The sequence below is a fragment of the Pan troglodytes genome, chromosome 9, assembly GCF_028858775.2.
Source record: "Pan troglodytes isolate AG18354 chromosome 9, NHGRI_mPanTro3-v2.0_pri, whole genome shotgun sequence".
Taxonomy (NCBI): domain Eukaryota; kingdom Metazoa; phylum Chordata; class Mammalia; order Primates; family Hominidae; genus Pan; species Pan troglodytes.
The window spans coordinates 108,071,868-108,094,330 of NC_072407.2; the positions used below are offsets into that span (position 1 = coordinate 108,071,868).

The 22,463-nt window shown below is 35.7% G+C and overlaps 1 protein-coding gene across 3 annotated transcripts; it reads left to right on the forward strand.

Moving 5' to 3' along the window:
• Positions 1-3: 3 nt before the first annotated feature.
• Positions 4-21,230, forward strand: AASDHPPT (aminoadipate-semialdehyde dehydrogenase-phosphopantetheinyl transferase). 3 transcript variants are annotated; one of them, XM_508734.8, is made up of 6 exons: positions 4-422; positions 2,004-2,229; positions 13,102-13,223; positions 13,851-14,012; positions 17,111-17,182; positions 19,275-21,230. In XM_508734.8, the coding sequence occupies exons 1-6, from the start codon at positions 240-242 to the stop codon at positions 19,437-19,439; spliced, it is 930 nt and encodes a 309-aa protein (XP_508734.3). In that variant the 5' UTR covers positions 4-239; the 3' UTR covers positions 19,440-21,230. The 3 variants fall into 3 exon arrangements, with proteins under 3 accessions (XP_508734.3, XP_009422375.1, XP_054518631.1); XM_009424100.5 differs by having other exon boundaries at positions 154-972; XM_054662656.2 differs by having other exon boundaries at positions 166-695.
• Positions 21,231-22,463: the final 1,233 nt, after the last annotated feature.

Genomic DNA, 22,463 nt, shown 5'->3' on the forward strand with positions numbered 1-22,463 from the left:
CTCGCCTACTTGACGTCATACAATGCCGCAAAGCGCAGGGCTGATCTCCGTCTCCGCCCCCAGCTGCTTTCTCCGAGAGGAGGTGGCTGAGTTGGGGGCGGGCTGGCAGGGCTGTCGGTGGGCCAGTCTGCGTAGCGACGTCCCGTCCCCTGCGCACGGACGCCGGGAAGAAGGGGGTGGGGCCACGTTTGCGTCCGCGCCATCAGGCCCGAGATAGCGGCGAGGTCCGATTTCAGTGTATGGTTTTCCCTGCCAAACGGTTCTGCTTGGTGCCATCCATGGAGGGCGTGCGCTGGGCCTTTTCCTGCGGCACTTGGCTGCCGAGCCGAGCCGAATGGCTGCTGGCAGTGCGATCGATTCAGCCCGAGGAGAAGGAGCGCATTGGCCAGTTCGTCTTTGCCCGGGACGCTAAGGCAGCCATGGTACTACAGGTCTTTTTTTGTATTTAGAGCCTAGGAAGCAGATCTTGGGGGAGGCGGGCCGGGCTGTGGAGACCCGACACTCCCGCGCTGGCGGCGACCCTCTCGCTGTGGAGCCTGTGGCCGGCCCGGGCGACAGCAGCCGGCGCTGCGGAGTTGCGGGCGACGCACGGCCTGGTTTCCACGGCCTTTGTAACCGCCTTGGAGGCCGCGATGGCTGTAAACATTATCTCTTTCCCCTTGTTATTTCAAATGGAGACCCTCCTAAACCATGAAGTAAGTGTAGGGAAGGCCGACAAAATTGGGTTTTTCTGTAATGAATGTTTTTATGTCTTTATCTTTAAATGTTATTTTTTTTGTTTGCGTGGGTTCATAGCCCATGCTTATTCTGCCTGTTAAATATCCCATCATTCTCCAAGGACTCCCTGCACGTGGTAGGCCCTAGAAATTATTGACAGTATGATTTAGTTTGTAGCCCTGCGCTCACCGGGATTGAAGCCAATGAAATTGAAGCCAGAGAGGATACCTTCCTCACTAGATGCCATGGGAAACGGTATTTTACGTAGATTTATTTATTTTAGCTATGTATTTTGAAGCAACAAATGGAAAACTGGATTTCAAAACAAGTAATCTGTACAATATGGTGCAATTTGAAACAACCGTGAATTACCATCATTTAAAAGACAGTCCTTTCTTAAAAATGTCCCATATTGAAACACTTTCTGTTTGAAATGTAGACTAGTTGGTAATTTTTAAGGCACATTGGTGAAAATTTTTTACACTTACTTATCATTTGTAAGGAATTGTAAAATAAGCTACATTTAAAAGCCTGCAGTTTTTAAAAGTCAGTGTTAGAATTGAAGAAGAAAAAAACCTGAAAGATATTTTAAAAAATATATACTTTGTCATCTTATATTCTTGTTTTTGTGTGTGTGTGTTTTTAGTAATTATTTTAAAAATAATAATTGGAGGTGGGAGAGAGCAGAACAAGATAGGTCATGCCTTGCTAATTGTTGAAGCTGGGTGATCAATATATGGGATCTAGAAATACATATGCACAGATGTAGGTACAGTAGGGTTGCTCACTGCAGAGTTGTTTTTGACAGCAAGTCTAGAGCCAGCCTAAAATGTCCAATAAAGGGGAAATAATATTATGAAATATGCTACAGTTAAAACTGCATGGACCAGACGTGTGTGTACAGACATAAAATACTTCCCAATACTTATAAATTTAAAGCTTATATGTGGTAGAATACTGCATAAGTATAATCTCATGTTTGTGTTTATATGTAGAGTTAGCAAAAACATGTAAATGCACATATATTTAAATACAGAAAAGACTGACAGGATGCCAGCTGTTAACTTTGGTCACTAGCAAAGGAGAGGGAATTGCTAAGGCGGGCTTTAACTTTTTATCTACTTAAGCATTGCTTAAGTCTTAATTAACGTGTGTTTAATACTTAAGTATTTTGAAAAGTTTTAAAAATGAAAATTTTAGAAACCAAAAAAAAGTACTATTGCACACAGTGTGCTTGTATCTTTGGTAGACATCAGTACATACCAAATGTTTTATGTACTTAACAGGCTGGTCGTCTGATGATAAGGAAATTAGTTGCAGAGAAATTGAATATCCCTTGGAATCATATTCGTTTGCAAAGAACTGCAAAAGGAAAACCAGTTCTTGCAAAGGACTCATCGAATCCTTACCCGAATTTCAACTTTAACATCTCTCATCAAGGAGACTATGCAGTGCTTGCTGCTGAACCTGAGCTGCAAGTTGGAATTGATATAATGAAGACTAGTTTTCCAGGTAACGTTGCATTTTTCTAGTATGGCAGTTAAGTGTCTCGATGCCTCAGTTCTATTGCTATTGAGTAATCTCAGGCCAGGAGATGTATTAGAGATATTTCAGTTTAGGGAAAATGTGCTTAGTACGCAAAGGTAATGGAGAGCATAAATCTGAAAAGGGTATATTTCCATGAATATTTACAGACTTACACATAAATAATAGATTATCCGTTACTGGGGATCCATAACTTTGCCTAGAGGTAAAGTGAAATATTAAGTGAAATTTTTTTTGAATTATACTTCAATTTATTTCACTTAAACATTAACCACAATTTTTCAGTTAATTGTTTTTAAAAAAAGAATCTGAATAGTAAAGTACATTGTAGTCCTTATGTAGAGATAACATATACAGTTGACACATGAACAACACAAGTTTGAACTACATGGGTCTACTCATGTGAATTTTTTTCAGTAGTTGGCCCTCTGTCCCCATAGATTCTGCATCCACAATCAAACGTGTATCAAGATTCAGTATTTGCAGGATATGAAACCTGAGGATATGGAGGGCTGACTTCATATATGCAGGTTCCATAGGGCCGCATGCGCAGATTTTGGTATCTGAGGAGGGTTCTGGAACCAGTCCCCAGTGGATACCAACGGGCGACTCTTTGTTCTGTATCTAAATACAGCTCTTTTTAGCCCATTTATGTAAGTAAAAATGAGGAGCAAGCATTATTAAAATATTTAAGTTGCTTATATATTGCCTTAGAAATTTGTTAGTGGTGGCTTTAAGGACCACTAACATTTGTGGTGAAGTTGAATGTACCCAGGCAATTTAATACATACTAAATACAGGTTCTCTTAACTGCTGTATATTTGTCATCATCACTAACATTTAATGAACACTTAACCATGTGTCATGGCATTTTACATAGTGCTTTAGACATATTCTGTGATTTAATTCTCTCAACTACCCTATGATGCATATACTGCTATTTTTACGGAAGATAAGTAACAGGCTGAGAAGAAAGCTATTAATAAAAGAACCCACATCTTCCTAATTTCATAGTAAAACTGTCTGATCTCCATACTGCCTGCACCATATGTGGTTTGAATATGTGGCTCTCTCAGTCTGTAAGGCTTGTATTAATTTTATCTCTCACTCCCATTTCTGCATAGAGAACTCCTATTTACTTGTTAGATTTCACCTTAACCTTACTTTAGGGAAGCTTTGTGAGCCTTCAATCTAAGCTACGTTCTTTTGTTGTAGGCTCTCATAAAATATATTTTCCTTATTCCAGTAATGTATCTCAGTTGATTATTCATCAGGATGATTATCTTTTCCTGATATTTAAAAGCTGTGTGAGAGCAAGAACCATGTTAGCTACATCAGAGTTTGATCACTATCACATCTCTTAGTACCTTGCCTAGCATGTAATAGTAAAATATTTGTCAAATGAATGAATAAACACTGTGCTGTTAGAGTATAGGCTTCAGTGTGGTTGTGAATCTCTTCTCCCTTTTGCTTTTATTGTCCTTACCTTGCATTTTCCTACTAGCTACTCTTTCTCTTACCTGCTAATAAACCTTTCCAGTACAACTCTATTCTCAGGTTTGTTCAGAACAAGGCCCTACTAGTGATTTTGGAAACCTTATAACAGATTGTTGATCTGATTCCCTGGATAAGGTTCAAGGAATTTTGTTTACCTCCTGAAATTGTATGCTACATTTTGTATGATATGCACATGTGCATTTTTCTTGGGAAAGGATCTGGTATTCAACAGGGACATAGGTGGCTTACTCTAAAAAAATTGCTGCTATAGAGGATTCTTAGCATGGGAATTAGCCCATATATTCTTGTAGCTTTCTGCTGTCATTACAGGAACTTTTTCTAAAATCAGAAATGGAAAGGCCATTGTTTTTTAGAATGCAGTCAGCACAACTACCTGGTAATAATTGGCCCAGTGGGTTGGTATCTGCTTGGAAATGATACTTCTGAGAAACAGATTTTGTTACCAGTTAACTTGATGGGCAGTGTTGGCTATGGTCAATGCTAGATAAACAAGTAATTAATAACTGAAGCTTTTAATAAATGATGGTGTTCTCACTCATAGATGGGAATTGAACAATGAGAACACATGGACACAGGAAGGGGAACATCACACTCTGGGGACTGTTGTGGGTGGGGGAAGGGGGGAGGGATAGCATTAGGAGATATACCTAATGCTAAATGACGAGTTAATGGGTGCAGCACACCAGCATGGCACATGTATACATATGTAACTAACCTGCACATTGTGCCCATGTACCCTAGAACTTAAAGTATAATAATAATAATAATAAAAAGAAAAAAAAATGATGGAAAGACAATTGAGCAAAAATTTAAGATTTAGTTTTCCTGTTAATTGTGTTATTAGACCTCCCCCCACCAGTTTTTTTTAGTTGATCTTACTTGACTAATCACAATGTCTAGGCCTTTTCCTTTTCTTTATTTTGTTGTGAAAAAGCTGTTGCTATGTCCAGTAACACAGAAAGGAAGAGAGATTTTCCAATTGTCACTAGTGTTGTTACCATGCTACTGATTCCTGAAGCATCAATGGACACAGCATGATTTCTTAATGAAGATGGGAAGTAGACACTGATTTGCTTCATTGGAGATTCTTTGAATTGCTCTACTTATTGTAGTAAGTGAAGAGATTGAGCAAGGGATTTTTCCTAAGAGTCTTGCTAAATGATGCTAGACAAAACTTAGGATAGCAGCAAGGAAAGTACTGTGTTTTGTACTAGGCATCGTTACTAGATTGCCAACTCTAAAGACAGAGTTGGCTTTTGGGGGTTATCATTAGTGCATTGAAAGAGTCAGTTCCATTACTCTATCTTGTTCTATAGGTAAGAATCCACTAGGAACTCAGAGAGTCTTTTTCTTTCATGGTGCATTAACCATTTCTACTGAGTGCAGCTCATTTCCCTCCCTCTACCTGTTCTCCCAACTGTTGCTGTGGGCGCGCAGGAGAGAACATACCTAGTATATAGCCTACCATATGCCAGGACAGTACATTCTTACTCTTAGGAAGAATGGTGTTTTCCTAGTCTTCATCTTAATTTATTACCCTCGTTTAGAAAATTTTGGTTGGTTTTCCCTTTGTTTTCTAATTTTTTCTACCATTAAAAGTGTTTGAAGTGATAAGCATAAAGGGTAACTTTTGAATTGTTTAGTTTTGTGACCATATTTACAAAGTAAGGCAAAATAAAATAGACAAAATACATAAAAATTATGATTGAAATTTGGGAAAGGACCAGAATTTTCCCCCTATGGTTTTACATGTTCGTCTTTACATTTTTAAAATAAACTTTGCTGGATTTTTTTTTTTTTTAAATGCACTTGGGATTTAAAACCTGTAAGTAGTTTTAGAAAGTCACACATCACTTTGTACTCTGAATTCCTTACTGGAAAACCAAGTCTCCACCCTCAAGGAGTTTTCCTCCTTCCCAGTTACAGGTCGGTCTTTTTCCTTTGTCAGTAGGATTTGATTGTGTAACTAGTATTTATTGAGCAATTCCTACAAGTGTGTGACACTATATTAGATGCCTAATAGGTATTATTTCATCTTCGTAAGACTAGTGCGTAAGTACTACTGTTATTTTATATAAAAGGTTAAGACATTTGTCCAAGTTGACTTAGCTAAAAAGTAAAACTTCATATATTTAACCACTGCTCTCTACAGTATATGGCCTCTCAGTATGAGATTTTATTGATTCCTATTAAAAGAATTTGCAGATGCCAAAATATGAAAAATTCTGTGAAACTGGGTTACATACATTTAAAGTTGTTATGGAAGAACTAATGACTAGGAATATGAAAAATATAGTAAGGGTCTTGCCTTACCAGTTTCAAAAACTTGTGTTAGGCATTGTAAACTAAAAAGAGTATGGTACTAGCGAAAGAATAGACAACTGGAAGAGTTAATCTTAGAGCCCAGGATATATACATATTTCAATTCAGTGGATAAAAGATTATTTATTAAATGGTGCTGGTAGAATTGGTTAGTCATGTGGATGTAACACATACTATATACACCAATTTGGAGGAATTAGAAATTTAAAAGTAAAAAAATTTAAAATTTTAGGACAAAATATAGTTGACTATGATGTCGAGTTGCAGTAAATCTTTTTATGAATTCTTTTCAAACGAGACAAAGTTCAGAATTTATCAAAGAAAGAATGGATATTTAAATTTAAAAAAATTATATTCCAAAAATATAACCAAATACAAAAGATAAATAATAGAATAAGGAAAATTCTTATAACAAATTTGGTAAGGTGTCAATATCCATAATATATAAAGAGCTTCTATGAAGTGATTAGAAAATATTAATTAGGCACGTTACAGAAGAACAAATTCAAGCAGTCAGTAAGCTATTACCTTAATGATTAGAGTAATGCAAATTAAAGTAACAGTGAGGTGCCCATCAGATTTGCAGAAAATTGGAAAAAAAACACTTAGAGCTTGTGAAAATGTCGGAAAAGAACAATCATATAGATGGAAACACTAGAAATTGCTACAGGCTTTTTGGAAAATAATGTTAAAATTGAAAATACACATAGTCTTTGATTTAGCGATCTTGTTTATAGTACTGTATCCAAAATATTTATGAATAACAACAAAACCTGAATGCTGCTAATAGAAATTGGTTAAATAAATTAATGGTGGATGCATTCTACAGATAATTATTAGCTGTAATAAAAGAATTAGTTAGGTCTATATGAACCTGAAGGGACTTAGAATATATATATATTTAATATTATAATAGAGACAGGGTTTCTCCATGTTGCCTAGGCTAGTCTTGAACTCCTGGGCTCAAGTGATCTGCCTGCCTCAGCCTCCCAAGTGCTAGGATTACAGGCGTGAGGTGTGAGCCACTGTGCCTGGCCAATATCACATCATAGAAAAATATATATAGCAGAATCTTTTTTTTTTTTTTGAGACAGAGTCTGGCTCTGTTGCCCAGGCTGGAGTACAGTGGTGCTTGGCTCACTGCAAGCTCTGCCTCCTGGGTTCAAGCAATTCTTTTGCCTCAGCCTCCAGTGTAGCTGGGATTCCAGGCACCCGCCACCTGGTATTTTTAGTAGAGACGGAGTTTCACCGCGTTGGCCAGGCTGGTCTCGAACTCCTGACCTCAGGCGAGCTGCCCGCCTTGGCCTCCCAAAGTGCTGGGATTACAGGCGTGAGCCATCACACCTGGCCAGGTTTCCATATTTAAACAATATTCCCAGCTGATTGTTAGACATATTAATGTTTGGGAAATTCTGTATTGGATGTAATTTACAGAACTAACAAAAAGAAAAATTGTAGCCCATTTACCATTTTTTATGAGTGATATTATCAGAAAGTCATTGCCTCACACTATAACAAAATTAAAGTTTTATTAACACTTTTGGTTTGTTTGGTTTTTTTTGAGACAGTCTTGCTCTGTTGCCCAGGCTGGAGTGCAGTGGCGTGATCTTGGCTTACTGCAAGCTCCGCCTCCTGGGTTCACGCCATTCTCCTGCCTCAGCCTCCAGAGTAGCTGGGACTACAGGCACCTGCCACGACGCCCGGCTAATTTTTTGTATTTTTAGTAGAGATGGGGTTTCACTGTGTTAGCCAGGGTGGTCTTGATCTCCTGACCTCGTGATCTACCCGCCTCGGCCTCCCAAAGTGCTGGGATTACAGGTGTGAGCCACTGCGCCTGGCCAGTTTTATTAACACTTACTAGAACACAATGTAATTGTATATTTGAGCAAACTTCTGAAAGATGGCTTTTGAAGCTTAAAATAATAAACCACTAAGTCAACAGATATGATTTCATATTAAATCATCTTTCACAAACCAGAGAATATATTGGTGGCAAATTTGACAGACAAAGGTTAATGTTGTTAAGATATGAAATGCCCCTCTAAATATCGATGGGAAAACCACTTAAGCCTTACTTGATGAATATAGGAAGGACTTTATAAAAACAGTTGACAAAAGAAGATACACATTTAACCATGACTTTGACAACAACCTCAGAGCTAATATTTATTAAGTACTTGATAGTTCCAGGCATTTTACATGTTTATTCTTAATCTGCCCAATTCTTTGTCCCAGTTTTACAGTTTGAGAAACAGCCATAGAGATGTTAAGTAAATGTTAAATAAATAACCCACAGGTTGAGTATCCCTAGTGGGAAATCCACAGTGCTCCACTGAGTTTTTCCTTTGAGTATAATTTTGATGCTCAAAAAGCTTTGAGTTTTATAGCATTTTGGATTTCAGGTTTTCAGATTAGGGATCCTCAATCTCTAGCTAAGAAGTGATGGACCAGCATTTGAACATTTGACTGCAGGGACATAAAATTAAAGCTCCGAAGGGTACACGAATGTGTGTGCTTATGTATAATTTAAATTGTATCCATGTGTATATTAGTTTCTTCAGGCTGCTTAACAAAGTACCTCAAACATGGTGTCTTAAAGTGACCGAAAGCTCTTCTGTAAGTTCTGGAAGGCTGGAAGTTAAGGTGTCAGCAGGGCCATGGTCTCTCTGAAGGTTCTAAGAAAGAATCCTTCCTTGCTTCTTCCTAGTTTCTGCTCATTCCTAGCAGTGCTTGGCTTGCAGTTGCATCACTCCAATTTTTGCCTTCACCTTCAAATGACCTTTTCTGTCTCCTCTCTGTGTGTCTGTCTCTCCTTGTAAGGAAACCAGGCATTGGATTCAGGGCTCACTTTAATTAGGTATGACCTGATCTTAACTTGATTACATCTATAAAGACTCTATTTCCAAATAAGGTCACATTCTAAGGTTCTGGGTGGACATGAATTTCAGGAGACACCCTTCAACCCAGTAGAGTCCATTCTCTGGCCCCCTGCAAAATTTATATCCATCTAACATACAAAGTAAATTCACCCCATCCCAGCATTAGCAATTCTCAGCCCATTCCAGCATTAACTCTAAATCTCATGTAAGTGTTAATATCATCAACCCAAAAAGTGGCAGATCTCATCTCAATCATCTAAATCAGCTATGTGTGAAACTGGAGTATGATCCTTCTTGGGGCAAAATTCCTCTCATCTGTGGACTTGGTGAAAGCAGAAAACAAGTCTTCTAAAATTCAATGGTAGGAGAGGCATAGGATAGACATTCCCGTTCCAAAAAGAAGTTTGAAGTAAAAAGGGGTCATGGTTCTCAAACATGTTCCAAACCCAGCAGAGTAAATTCATTAGGTTTCAAAGCCTGAAAATAAAAGGCTTCATGCTCTGTCCTCTTGGTCCTCTTCTTCATTCTCTGGAGTTCTTCCTGAAAGGATAACATTCGCAGCCCAGTAGTTCTAGCTCTATCAGCCTGTTTCTTGCCTCTGTATGTTAATACCTGTATGTGTTGGTAAACAATGTAAGAGCAACTGAAGTTTAGGACTGCCTAAATGGTGAGTTTCAAACCTAGGTTGACGTTATTTCAATCTAGTGCTTTTTCTGCTGTACTCCACAAATTGAGGGCTTAAATACATCCTTTGATAGTAACATGCAAGAGGCTTTGTGCATGTAGTTTGTGAAACCTATATTGGCAGCTCAGATATTTTTGTGTTATTCTAGGTTTGTGTCTGGATAAGTTCCTGGACAAATGAGCTGATAAGCATTACGGTGTACATACTAACTCATATCTTAGAAGACTGTCACTTCTCATAGAAGCAAAATTATATATAATTCTCTTATATACAGTTCAGTACTTAGTGAAACTATTACAATTTCTAATATGATTTATTATCTAAGGCTAAATTTTGGTACTCTGAAGCAAGCACGTAGATGGGCATTGCTTAACTCCCTTCCACTTCCCTCAAAAATGACCAGCCCATTTTCCTAAAGGCTGAGGTAGTTATATGTATATATTTGTGTATACATATTGGTGACCTTGGTTTGGAGAAGGATTAATGTCGTAGGCCCTGAGGTTCTGGATTTTTTTCCGTAGGCCTGAAATAGTTGCTCAAGGCATTGGATCTAAATGATTTTGTTGTATGTTACTACTGTGTTTAAAATAAAACATTAGTTGCTGTGTAGTCTTGATTAGTTAATCATTGCAGAATACAATATCTAACACTGCTCTCCCTAATGATCAAGCTATAAGATGGAAGATCCGGTTTTTCTGAATTTGACTGATGATTCTCTGTGTATGTAATGGTATTATTAGAACTTGCCAACATATGTGCAGTAATTGTGCTGTCTTCAAATAGTTTAAGGGACAAATTCACTGTTCTTCCTACTGATTTTTCTTTATTCCAGTTTCCTAGGTAAACTGCATTTAATACTTAACAGAATATTTGCCCACTGTATATCCACCATAATGCCACAGTGTGGCGCTGCTGTGCTTTGGCCGAATATTTACGAAATCACCTTTTCCTATTGCTGTCAAATTTTTTATTTTGTGGACTAAATAAGATGCTCTAAAGTATATGAAAATGCACTCGTATCGGATATTTTTTGGCTGTACATAATGAGTTATGTGATTGCTTTCTAGTGATTGTGCCAGATTGATTGCCTTTTATGTTAATCAGTTTTTTAATAGCATGCTTATTTAAATTTTTTTCCTTGATTGCCCCATCTTATTTAGTTAAAAATCAGAAGGCTTCTTGGAGGTTATAAAAATAAAATTTGAAGAAAGCAGCAAGCAGAATGACACTATAGGTGACAAAATGCGTATCTTTTTAAATGCAGATTTTTTGGACATTAATCTGTTAAAACTACAGTTTCACTCAAAATATATAATGCAGGCTTCCAAACCAAAGATAGTTTATTCCTCCCATTATTGTTACATATGCTGTTTGTGCCAAAATCCATTCAACAAGAAACAGTTTATGATTTTTGTAGATATAGTGTTCCCAATGTTTAAAATTTCCAGATTTACTTTCGTTACTTCAGAAGCTTTCTGTGTTTACTTTCTTTAAAGTATTCTTTAAGATGTTACTTATCAAGCCAGTATGTACTATTGATGCATTGAACAAAACAGTTTTTATTGAGGGGCTTCTATTAATGTTAGTCTCAGGAAGGTGTTGAGGAGTAAACACCAGACAACAAAGGGATCCATGGCCCCAAAAGGGGTAAGAATTTCTTGCCATTGAACTCTTAAGATCACAATTTAATATTTCAGTGCCTAAAAATGAATGAGGATTCTTATTTTGATCCATAGTACCACGTATCAGCAACAGGATCGGCAGAAATACTTCCTGATGAACTAAGAGGAGACTATTTTGACTCTTGAAGCGGGAGTACTGGGAGAATCATAACTATTTCATGACAGAACCGATTTTTAATATACTCTACCCTTGAGATGACTGTGGGAAAGGTATTTGGTTACTGCAGGAGAAACTGTAAACTCTCGGTGAAGATAAGGACCATGTCTGTTTTGCTCATCATGCGGTTCGTGGTACCTAGCACTTGTATGCTTTTAGTGAGTGATCATAATGGAATTCTAATTGTTGAATTCTCATAGAGAGAATTAGTGATTAAATGCCAGTGAAATATTAAGAAGGGGACGTTCAACATCTTCAACATCTTTTTTCTCCACATATTTATTTACATAAGAAATGCCTATAGAGTGTGTGGTATCAGCTATCATAACAATTGTGTTAATCATTTGAGAATGTCAAATTTTGGAGTTGGTTATTTTAGAAGTGGGAATTGGAGTAAGCCCATATTAACAGAATCCACAAAGGGATTACCTTCAAAAGGTTTTCTGGAAAATAATGTAATAATGAACTAAGGATACAGGGCAGAAGAATATTTAGGAAATAATTTACCATATAATAGTTAACATTCATGTATACACTTAGTAAATGTTTGTGGTTCACCTACCTTGGAACAGGCTCTCTGATAGGCCCATTAGGCTGTAAGTATAAAAGGCAAGAACAGTGATCAATTTATTTTTAATATTAGTTGAATACATATTTGTGTAAATATTTATACATATTATGCATATTTATATAAAATGAATGATGGTAGAAAGTTTGTGCTTGGTGGTAAAGACACACAAACACATAATTTTAATGTTTTGGAAAATTCAGTACCAGAGGCCTACCATGAATTTTAACATGTATCTTACCCCTTGGTTCTGGGAATCAGATCCTTTGAGTTGTATCTTTTGTCATTTATTTTTAGAATGCTATGTAATATTTTGTTATCTATGAAATAGTGGCACTAAAGATATATTTCAAGTTTTTAAAAATGAGCTTATTTTGCAACTGCAACCACGAAAGAGTAATGAAAATCTTTTTATTTGAAGAAGTCATATTAGAAAACAAGTTGGAAAACATTTTGAAGAAGGTAAGTATTAATTTTTTAGCCGTGGCAATAATGTAGAATAAAAGAACAGTTTTCAGCTTTCTGCTAATTTTCCAAAAATTGTAATAAAAGAATTATTCCCTTTTTTCTCTGTTACATAACAAAATAAAACTTTAGAATAATATGGCTCTACTTTAGGAGTATTTTAATTGGGCTTCTGGTAAGTATCGTTTTATATAAGAAATTTCCTGTTATTTAAAATTTATAACAGCTTTGGCTGCTAAATTTTATCAAAACTTTTTGGGACATATATTGATACAACCATATGATTTTCCTGCTTAATTAATAATTTACAGAATATCACCAATTCCTGTTAAACTACTCTTATGTTTCTGGGCTAACCACTGCTTGTCATAGTGTGTTTACTCTTTTAATTTTCAACTTGCTTTGACTGGCCGAGATTTTGTTTAGGATTATTTTAAATGTATTCAAAAGTATGGTTGCCCTTTAGATCTTTGGGGGGTGCTGTCTTGAACAGTTTTAGTAATAGAGCAACTTTTTATTTTTTAATAGAACTGCTATTTAATTTTTTATTTCTTAATTGGCAGGTCGTGGTTCAATTCCAGAATTCTTTCATATTATGAAAAGAAAGTTTACCAACAAAGAATGGGAAACAATCAGAAGCTTTAAGGATGAATGGACTCAGCTGGATATGTTTTATAGGAATTGGGTATAATTCTTTCTAATTTTGAAAGCAAAAATCTATAATGATTCCATTATCTTCACTTAAAATCAGGGTCTTTGGTTACCCAGTAGTGTCCAAACAGTGCTTGAAGTAAATGGGTGATTGCTTGAGAATTTTATGGTTTTTATGCATACGGTATTACATTATAATGACATTTCATTTTAAGAAAATTTAACCTATATGTAATGCTCAGTTAGAAAGTACTTAAAGCTAAAACAAAACATTACCATTGATAAATAATATTTTCTGTCATAAAGGAACTAATACACATGAGGTCCTATATAACAAACACTGATAATATATACTACATGCCAGAAGACATTACTTCAAGCTCTAAGTTAGTTAATTTAATGTACATAACATCCCTATGAGGAAGGTATTGTTATCATCATCGCAGGTTACATACGAGGGGATACAGGCACGGAGAGCTTAAATGATTTGCCCTAATGGATGGTTTGTTTTCATGCTGTAAGGGTTTTTTTTTTAAAAAGGTTATAGCTATATAGCCATAATGTAGTATAGCGTTGAAACTCCCTACCTTTTGGACCTGTAGATTCTATGAAAAATTTTTGTCCACCAAATTCTAAGAGAAAATGTCTTTCTGTATCTTAGGCACTTAAGGAAAGCTTCATAAAAGCCATTGGTGTTGGACTAGGATTTGAATTGCAGCGGCTTGAATTTGATCTATCTCCATTAAACTTGGATATAGGCCAAGTTTATAAAGAAACACGTTTATTCCTGGATGGAGAGGAAGAAAAAGAATGGGCATTTGAGGTAAGAAATTTGTTAGAATTGTTAAAACTAAGAATTTCTATTTTTTATGCATGTATATGTGATTAATTTGGGTAGGCTAGTCACTGAATTTGGACGCAACTGAATCCAGTCCTGCTGCTCTGAAAGTGAAATCAGGGCTACTATGAGAGCATGTAACATTTATACTAATACTTGAAAGAAGTTGAAAGATGAGTCATTGTAAGTTCAGAATGGGAAAGGAAAAGAGGCTCTGACAAGGAGCTTTGCATGTATGAACAGCCAAACGCAGCCACTTTGGCTGGGCCATAATGAGGGTATTTAAGAGAGATTCCAGATCAGGCTGGTAGATCCAGCAAGGTATTGATCAAGTTAAATATTTTGGTTTCTTACTGTATTTTGTTTCTGTCACTGGCAGTTCCTGGTTGCTAGTGAGAGAAGCCAACACACACTAAGCCAAAAAACCCCCCAAAACAGGTTACTAGAGTGATTCAGTAACTGTCCCCAGTATTAGCTAGAATTAGGGGATGAAATATTTAGAGCTCTTTTTGTCTCCTAGTTTTGCCTTTCTCTACATTTTGGCTTCAGTTTCCTCCCACCCATGTTTCTCATTCTGTACACCAGCTTTCTCAGCCTCTCTGGTCTGCGTGACAGAAAACATGGCTCTTGCATGTAACATACTGTTGCATGTAACAGTTTATAAACAATTTACAGTTTAAAAACCTAAACAAACTGGTAAACTCACTTTCTGTTCCAAGCCCAAAAATCCTAGAGAAGGGATGCCCTGGCCTAGCTTGGGCTAGTTGTTTATCTCCAGACCAGTCATTATACTGTGATTGGTCCTGCTTGTGTCCAACAAACGGGCTGTAGAGCAGTTCTCTGACTTACAAGATCATCTGTTGAGATACTGAATACTAGAAAATAAATGAGATGTTAAGTTTGAGATACCAAACATCTAAGTGAAGATGTCAGATAGGTGAATGGAATGGAGGGCTGGGCTAGAGGAAAAAAATTATAATCATAATGGTTATAAGTATAACCATTATGTCAATGGTAGTTGAAACCATGGATTTGAAGTTGAAACTGTGAGATTACCTAAGGAACAGCTATATATTGAATCTATGAAGAGAGAAGTGGAAATTGAAACCACAAGAAGTTAGAAGTAAGGCCTAGAATAGAGCCCTGAGAATATATGTGGTCCCCGGTTTATGATGGTTCAACTTTTTTTGACTTTATGACAGTATGAAAGTGATAATGCATTCAGTAGAATTCATATTTGCACAACCCACACAACCATTCCTTTTTTCACTTTCAGTACAATATTCAATAAATTACATGAGCTATTCAGCATTTTATTATAAATGAGGCTTTGTGTTAGATGATTTCGCCCACTGTAGGCTGATATAAGTATTCTGAGCACATTTAAGGTAGGCTGTGCTATGCTATGATGTTTGGTAGGTTAGGTGTATTAAGTGCATTTTCCATGTAACCATATTTTCTTAGAGTGAGTTTATTGGGATATAACATCATCGTGAGTCGTGGAGCATCTATACTAATATTCAAAGGTGAATTTATGGAGGGTACTGATAAAGAATGACCAAAATGGTGTAAGAGAGTAGTGTTGGTATCCAAGGACGGAAAGCATTTTGAAAAAGAGAGCTGGGTCAATAACTGCTAAGGAGTAGATGTGGTGGTTCATGCTTGTTATCCCAACACTTTGGGAGGCCAAGACACTGCCTCTACAAAAAACTTAAAAAATTAAAGGTTCAAAACAGTATATCCATTAGTTAACATTCTTTAGTGTCCAACTATCAATTGTTAGTGTACATACACCTCTCATTATACATTAAGCATGATTCTTATTTATTGAAATATTCAATACATATAAGAACTATATCTTATATGCTAAATTTCTGAAAAAATATTTTAGATATTTTTAAATTTGTACATTCCAGTTACTTTTTTCTTGTTTGTTTAAAGAGAAAACAGAACAGGGCTACATAGCAGACTTACTTTGCGATAACTTTGACATAGTAAATCTTCTGATACTTAGTCTTATATTTTTCCTCTTTAAACATATCTTAAATTTATCCTTACTGAATTTCACTTTTTGCTGACTTGGGTACCTGAAGGTATGAAGATAGGAAGAAGAAGATAAAAAATGAAAGCTCCCTAAGTACTATTTCTAATTGTAGTTTCTTCTGACGTTTTATGGAAGAATGCTTTAGTAAAGTGGTTTTTCAGTGAAAAGTTTGTTCAGCTTTTAAGTGTTTACAATTTTTTCTGGTAACTGCTTCAATATATATTACATTTTAAAGTCCCCTTCCCCTTTGTCTCATATGTAGAGGAAAATAGAAAATTGCATATTGGTTATGTTTTACCTATAAATTTCCACCATGATTTTTCATACGTGATAGTATGTAGTTAACTAAATGCTTACATAACAATGTTGCAACTTGATTTTTTTTTTTTTAACCTTGTACTTTATTATACATACTAACATCACCAGTGAAGAACAGATAGCTGTCAAGTACCTCTAGATAGGGCACATCACCTGTGTAGTATTCTGGTTGAGAATGCATAACCTAATCCACTCATTAAGAAATATCAAACCCCAAATGAGGAATATTTTATTAATAAAAAGCAGATTTGGGGGAATTTGTACTTTAAAACATTAATGTCATAAAAAACAAAAGAAAGGCTAACAAGACATGACAACTGAATGCAATACTTGTCCCTACTTGCCCATTACTGGGCTCCTGTTCTGGAGGAGGGATATGCCACAAAGGACGTTACTGGATTAATTCACAGAATTTGGAATACAGCTAATAAAGTATTGTTTCAATGTTAAACTTACTGATGTTATTAACTGCTGTGGTTACATAAGAGAATGTGCCTACTAGGAAATACATGTTGAAGTATTTAAGAGTAAAGGGCAAGCACGTATGTAACTTCTAAAGTGGTTTAGCGGAGGTGGGGAAATATATATATGCACGCGTGTGAGTGTACGTATATGTATATATATAAAGAGAGAGAGAGAATGAGATTTAGAAAATGTAAACAAAGCTACATCTAGGTTTACATATTTTATAATCTATATTTATTTACCTTTTATCTTTCAGGAAAGCAAAATAGATGAGCACCATTTTGTTGCAGTTGCTCTTAGGAAACCCGATGGATCTAGACATCAGGATGTAAGATTTTAGGATTTCTCTTTTTTCTAAATAGCATGAATCAATGTTAAGTTTGCTCTTTATTGATGGAAATAGTCATTTGCCTTATATCAGTTTAGAGAGATTTTTTTAAGATTATAGATATAGTAGTACTCTTTATTAGCAAATATTAAGATCACTAGGGATTTTGTAGAAACATTTTTAAAAAGCAGCCGGGCATGGTGGCTCACACCTGTAATCCCAGCACCTTGGGAGGCCGAGGCAGGCGGATCACCTGAGGTCAGGAGTTCCAGACCAGCCTGACCAACATGGATAAACCCCATCTCTACTAAAAATACAAGATTAGCCAGGTGTGGTGGCGGGCGCCTGTAATCCCAGCTACTCAGGAGGCTGAGACAGGAGAATCGCTTGAACCTGGGAGGTGGAGGTTGCAGTGCACCAAGATCGCACCATTGCACTCCAGCCTGGGAAACAAGCGAAACTCCGTGTCAAAAAAAAGAAATGTTACCCGTTTCTTCACATTCGTATACGCTTAAGTATTACAACAAAAAAAAATATGGTAGTACTATCATACTACTCATATTTCCAATAGACATTCAAGATTATCTTAGTCATCTTAACAGTAGTTTATTTCTTGGTGAATTGGGGTTGTGTTGAATGTAAGAGTACCACGTTGAAGGTTGATGAGTAATGGAATTACCTTGCAAATTGAATCCACTCCTCCTTTTAAAGTAATATCCTGAATTATTCCCAAAGTTACAGTGTCAAACATGTAAGAGACCTTGTGTCATATTGTGGCATAACATCAGTTTCAATTATTCAGCCACAATGTTTTTATACTTTCTTATCCTATTACCTGGTAAGCAAGCGGGGGAAGAACTTAGGGTCAAAGACTCTTAGTTTTCATATAATTGTGATTCTGCAGAAGTATTTATTTAAGGAAAACATATGTTTTAATGAAAACTACATGCATTCCATTATTTTTAGTAAATCAACATGAAAGAATGTAGCATGATCAATATATATGCATCGTTACTTCCACAAAAGTAGCTCAGGCAACACACCAAACCTTTGATAGATTAATCAAAGGATTACGAGTTCTCCATAGATTATCTTCCTTAAAAAGGGATGGCATGTTAAAATTGACACCTGTTATCTGAAGATGTTCTGACCCAGGTTACTGGTCCTTCTGTTTTTAAATCTCAGCTTCACACTCCCTGCAAAAATACCTTTTGTTTTCATAGAGCTTTATAATTGTTGAAACATTTGCATATTCAGTACTTACTTTTCATTTCCCTGGACAGAGCCTGTTTAGGCAACAGTGGCATGTTGGGAAGACTAGAGTACAATTCACAAAATTGGGTTCTAGGCCCACATCTACCATTTAACCTATGTTTTGAGCTTGGATAAATTGTTTGAATTGTTTGCTCTTCCTGAGCCTCAGATTCCCCATCCATAAAATTGAGATAACCGTATCACAACATAGCTATGAGACCAGTCATATAAGTACTGGACCTTGACTTGTTAAAGCGCTGTACAAAATCCAAGTACTATTTATACTAGATGTGTAGAATATTAAAGAGGGTCTGCACTGGGTTCAATTGTGAACAAGGGCTCTATCTCAGAGAGTAAGATACAGTTTAAATTTAATATTGAATAAATAATTTCCTAAAGAAGTATACATCTCTGTATAGTTATGGCAGTTTTATCAGACCCACCTTTTAGAGTACTATTTCACAAAAGTTCACTTTCTCACTCACCTCTATCAAAATAACCTGACTGCTCGTTAAAATTACAGATTTTGATATCCCTTCTAACTTATATGTAGTAAATCACACTTTTTGGATGTGGGGCCCAGTAAATCTACATGTTAAATACCACAGGTTTTTGTTATATAAAAAAGTTCAGGAATCAGGTTTTCTATTTCATTTTTTTTTTTATTTGTTGTATTGGCAACACTAATATAAGAAATACAAACAATGTTCTAGGAATCCTATGTTGTCATTTAATACTACTGAAATGTAAGTTGGTCTTACTTATTTTCATGATTATGAAATTGATCATAAGATTAACATGCAATATAACAATAAGGTAATCTGCTTTTGTCTTTTAGGTTCCATCTCAGGATGATTCCAAACCAACCCAGAGGCAATTTACTATTCTCAACTTTAATGATTTAATGTCATCTGCTGTTCCCATGACACCTGAAGATCCTTCATTTTGGGACTGTTTTTGCTTCACAGAAGAAATTCCAATACGAAATGGTACAAAGTCATGATGATTCCCTGAGTAACAAAGGGAAATGAAAACTGTTTGTGATCTTCCGTATTCACTGAAAAATAAATGCTTGTTTAGTATCAAATTTTATTTCACGAAAGTTTTTTTTAAAGAACAGAAACTTTTCCAGTTAAAAAAAAAAAGCAGACTTCTGGTTCAAGATAGCTCACTGGAATACATGTTTACCTCTTTCTTTCCTAAATTGCATTGAATTGATAGGAAGGATGGCGGAATCTTAAAGTGATACATGCTAACTGTAGAAAAAAATAGAAAATGCACATAAGCAAAAGGAAACATTTAAATGCTATCTTTCAAAGATAACTACTCTTAAAACCTTGAGTATCTTTTCAGACCTTTTTCTTGGCAAATGAATCCATATTGACATATTTGATTTTTTTAAAAACATGGAAACGTACTGTTTTGCAAATTCTTTTTAACTGCACATCTACTGTTCATAAATATACCTCTGTAACATAACTTTTTGTGGTTCTAATGTACTCTGTTGTATAGCTAATACAAGTTAGGATGCTTTTGGCCAGAGGTAACAGTGTCCAAATATAATTGGCCTAAGTAACCTAGGAAATTGTTTGACATAACACAGGGTTCAGGGGTGTCATTAAAGACACACTTTTTTTGCCTTGACCTCAGTTGGTTTGTTTTGCCTTAGGCTATTCCACCTCTCGATCACAAGAGCTGCTGCTATAACTTCCAGTTTTACATCTTTGTAAAATTGTATCTCAAAGGCAGAAAAGGCCATTTCGTCTCTCATTTGTTTTATCCATGAGGAAGATTTTTAACAAAAGCCTCCAGAAGATTTCCCCTCAGTTTCCATTGACTTAGATCAGGTTACAGAGAAAGGCAATGTCTGACATTTTTGGTCTCTGTTAGAAGTAGACTCTGTTGAAAAGAAAGAAGCTAAGCTAGGTGTGAAGAATGGAATTAGAAGCCCACTGCCTTCCCATAAGAAAGGTTTACCATAATTTACTCACTTTTTTCTGTGTTAGACATTTTGATTATTTGCAGTTTATTACTACAAGCAGTGGCAGAGTGAATGTCCTTGTACATTTTGAGTTACATGCTTAATTATGTCCTTGAGAAAGTTTCTAAAAGTGGAATGATTGGTTTGACTGGTTCATCGGGCTTTAATTATACAATTTACCCCTCTAATTAGTACTATATGTATGTGACTTCCCTCCCCCCGCCAGAATCCTCCTTGGTCAATTGTAGGTATTCTTTTTGATTTAATTTTTGCCAATGTAATTAAAAAATGGTATGTCACTTTTAAAATTTGTATTTCTTTCATTACAAATAAGGTTGTTATGTCAGTGTTGTTATTGGCTTTCCGTATTCCTCTTAACGTGAACCGTCTGTTCATTGTCTTTACCTGTTTTCGTTTTAGCAAGTAGTACTTAATTTAAAGTGTGAACATAATATATAAGATGCCAGGACCATCATATTGATGACAAAAATCTATTATGTGGTTGTAGTGCATGTCTTGGAGTTAAACTCTTAAGTATCAAGAAGTAAAATAATTTCATTGTTTCTGTTACTAACATTAAAAGTGTGCAAATTGTATAAAATTAGGTACTTTGATTAGTAAAAGAAAAAAATTTGAATTTTTTTATTTTATTTTATTAAGCATGCCCAGTTATGCCAAGCATAGTAAATAAAGGTCAAGTAGCATTTATAATAGAGGAAGTATTGTTATCCCTAGCATGAGTGTAATGGTGATATGAAAAACTTTGTCTTGTCATTATAATAATAAAAAAATGAACATTTATTATGGAATTTCTATGAGCCTGACACTGTGTTGGATTTGTGTTTTTTAGTTTTTAGTTTTTCTATTACTTTTAATCAAAGTTTCATGTGTACACAGCTTTAAAAAATTGGATAGATCTGTAAGATTTTTTTCCTGAGGAAAAAGGCCATTACTCTGACTTCTTCCATTTCCTGTCTCCAGGGCAAGCCCTTTCAACTCTTTTAGATGTTATTTTTTTTGTTATTTATTACCATGTCTCCAAATGACATGCTTATATTGCTTTTACTTGATTTTTAAATTTTAGGCATTGTTTCTTTGATTCTCAAAATAAAGCTTCCCTCTTCTGCTTCCCAGCATTACACATTCCCTTTTTATCCCCTTTTCTCCTCCCAACATAACAATTCAATGTTTACATTGTTGACTGTGATTACACTAAGGATATGTGTACATTATTGAGATTATGTAACAGCTGTATACAGCTGAGTGATGTATTATCCTTACCATATACTAATTTTTTATTTCCTTTAGTTAATTGACTGCATAGATTTCTACTATATGTATGAATATCTTCTCTATACGTTCAAATGTAACAATTATTCCATCAGTTTCTTTCATCTTTTAAAAAATCACTCCTAGAGCAATCTGCTTTGTCCAAGTTGGACTTTGTGCCTTCTATGGCTGGTGTACAGCTGTAATCCTGGGACCTCCTTTACCATGATCCTGGGGATTGTCTCTCCTGTGTTGGATTCCCTGTTCCCCATTTGCTATCTCTCACATCTTAGATTTACTCCATTCATGTGAAATAGTTTTTTGAGAACAAAGTGGGCATAGGAGTTACATTTTTTGAGACTTGTAAGAGGAAGGGACAGTCCTATGCAGAGTGGTATAAGGATCTAGTTGTTTCTTAAACCCATTATCCTATCCCCCTCCACATGAAGCTCTTTGTTAACGCTGTATTCATATCCACTTTTTCCAAGTATTTGATGCTGCATTTTGCTGAGTTTTGTGCTGGGCTGGCACATGTTGCTTCATACTCATGTCTGCTGGGTCCAGTTATAACAAACTGACCAATGTATGGCTTTATTGGTCTCTGTTAATGTGTTTCCTGCATAGGAACTCTCATAAATTTATTTTTAAAATGAATCTGCATATTTGTGTCTCTTCCATTTCAGACTCAGAAATTGAAAAGATTTGGATAAATTTTCAATTAAATTTTTCACTGTCAAAATTAGAATTGTTACCTATTCAGAATCTGAAACTCAAAAA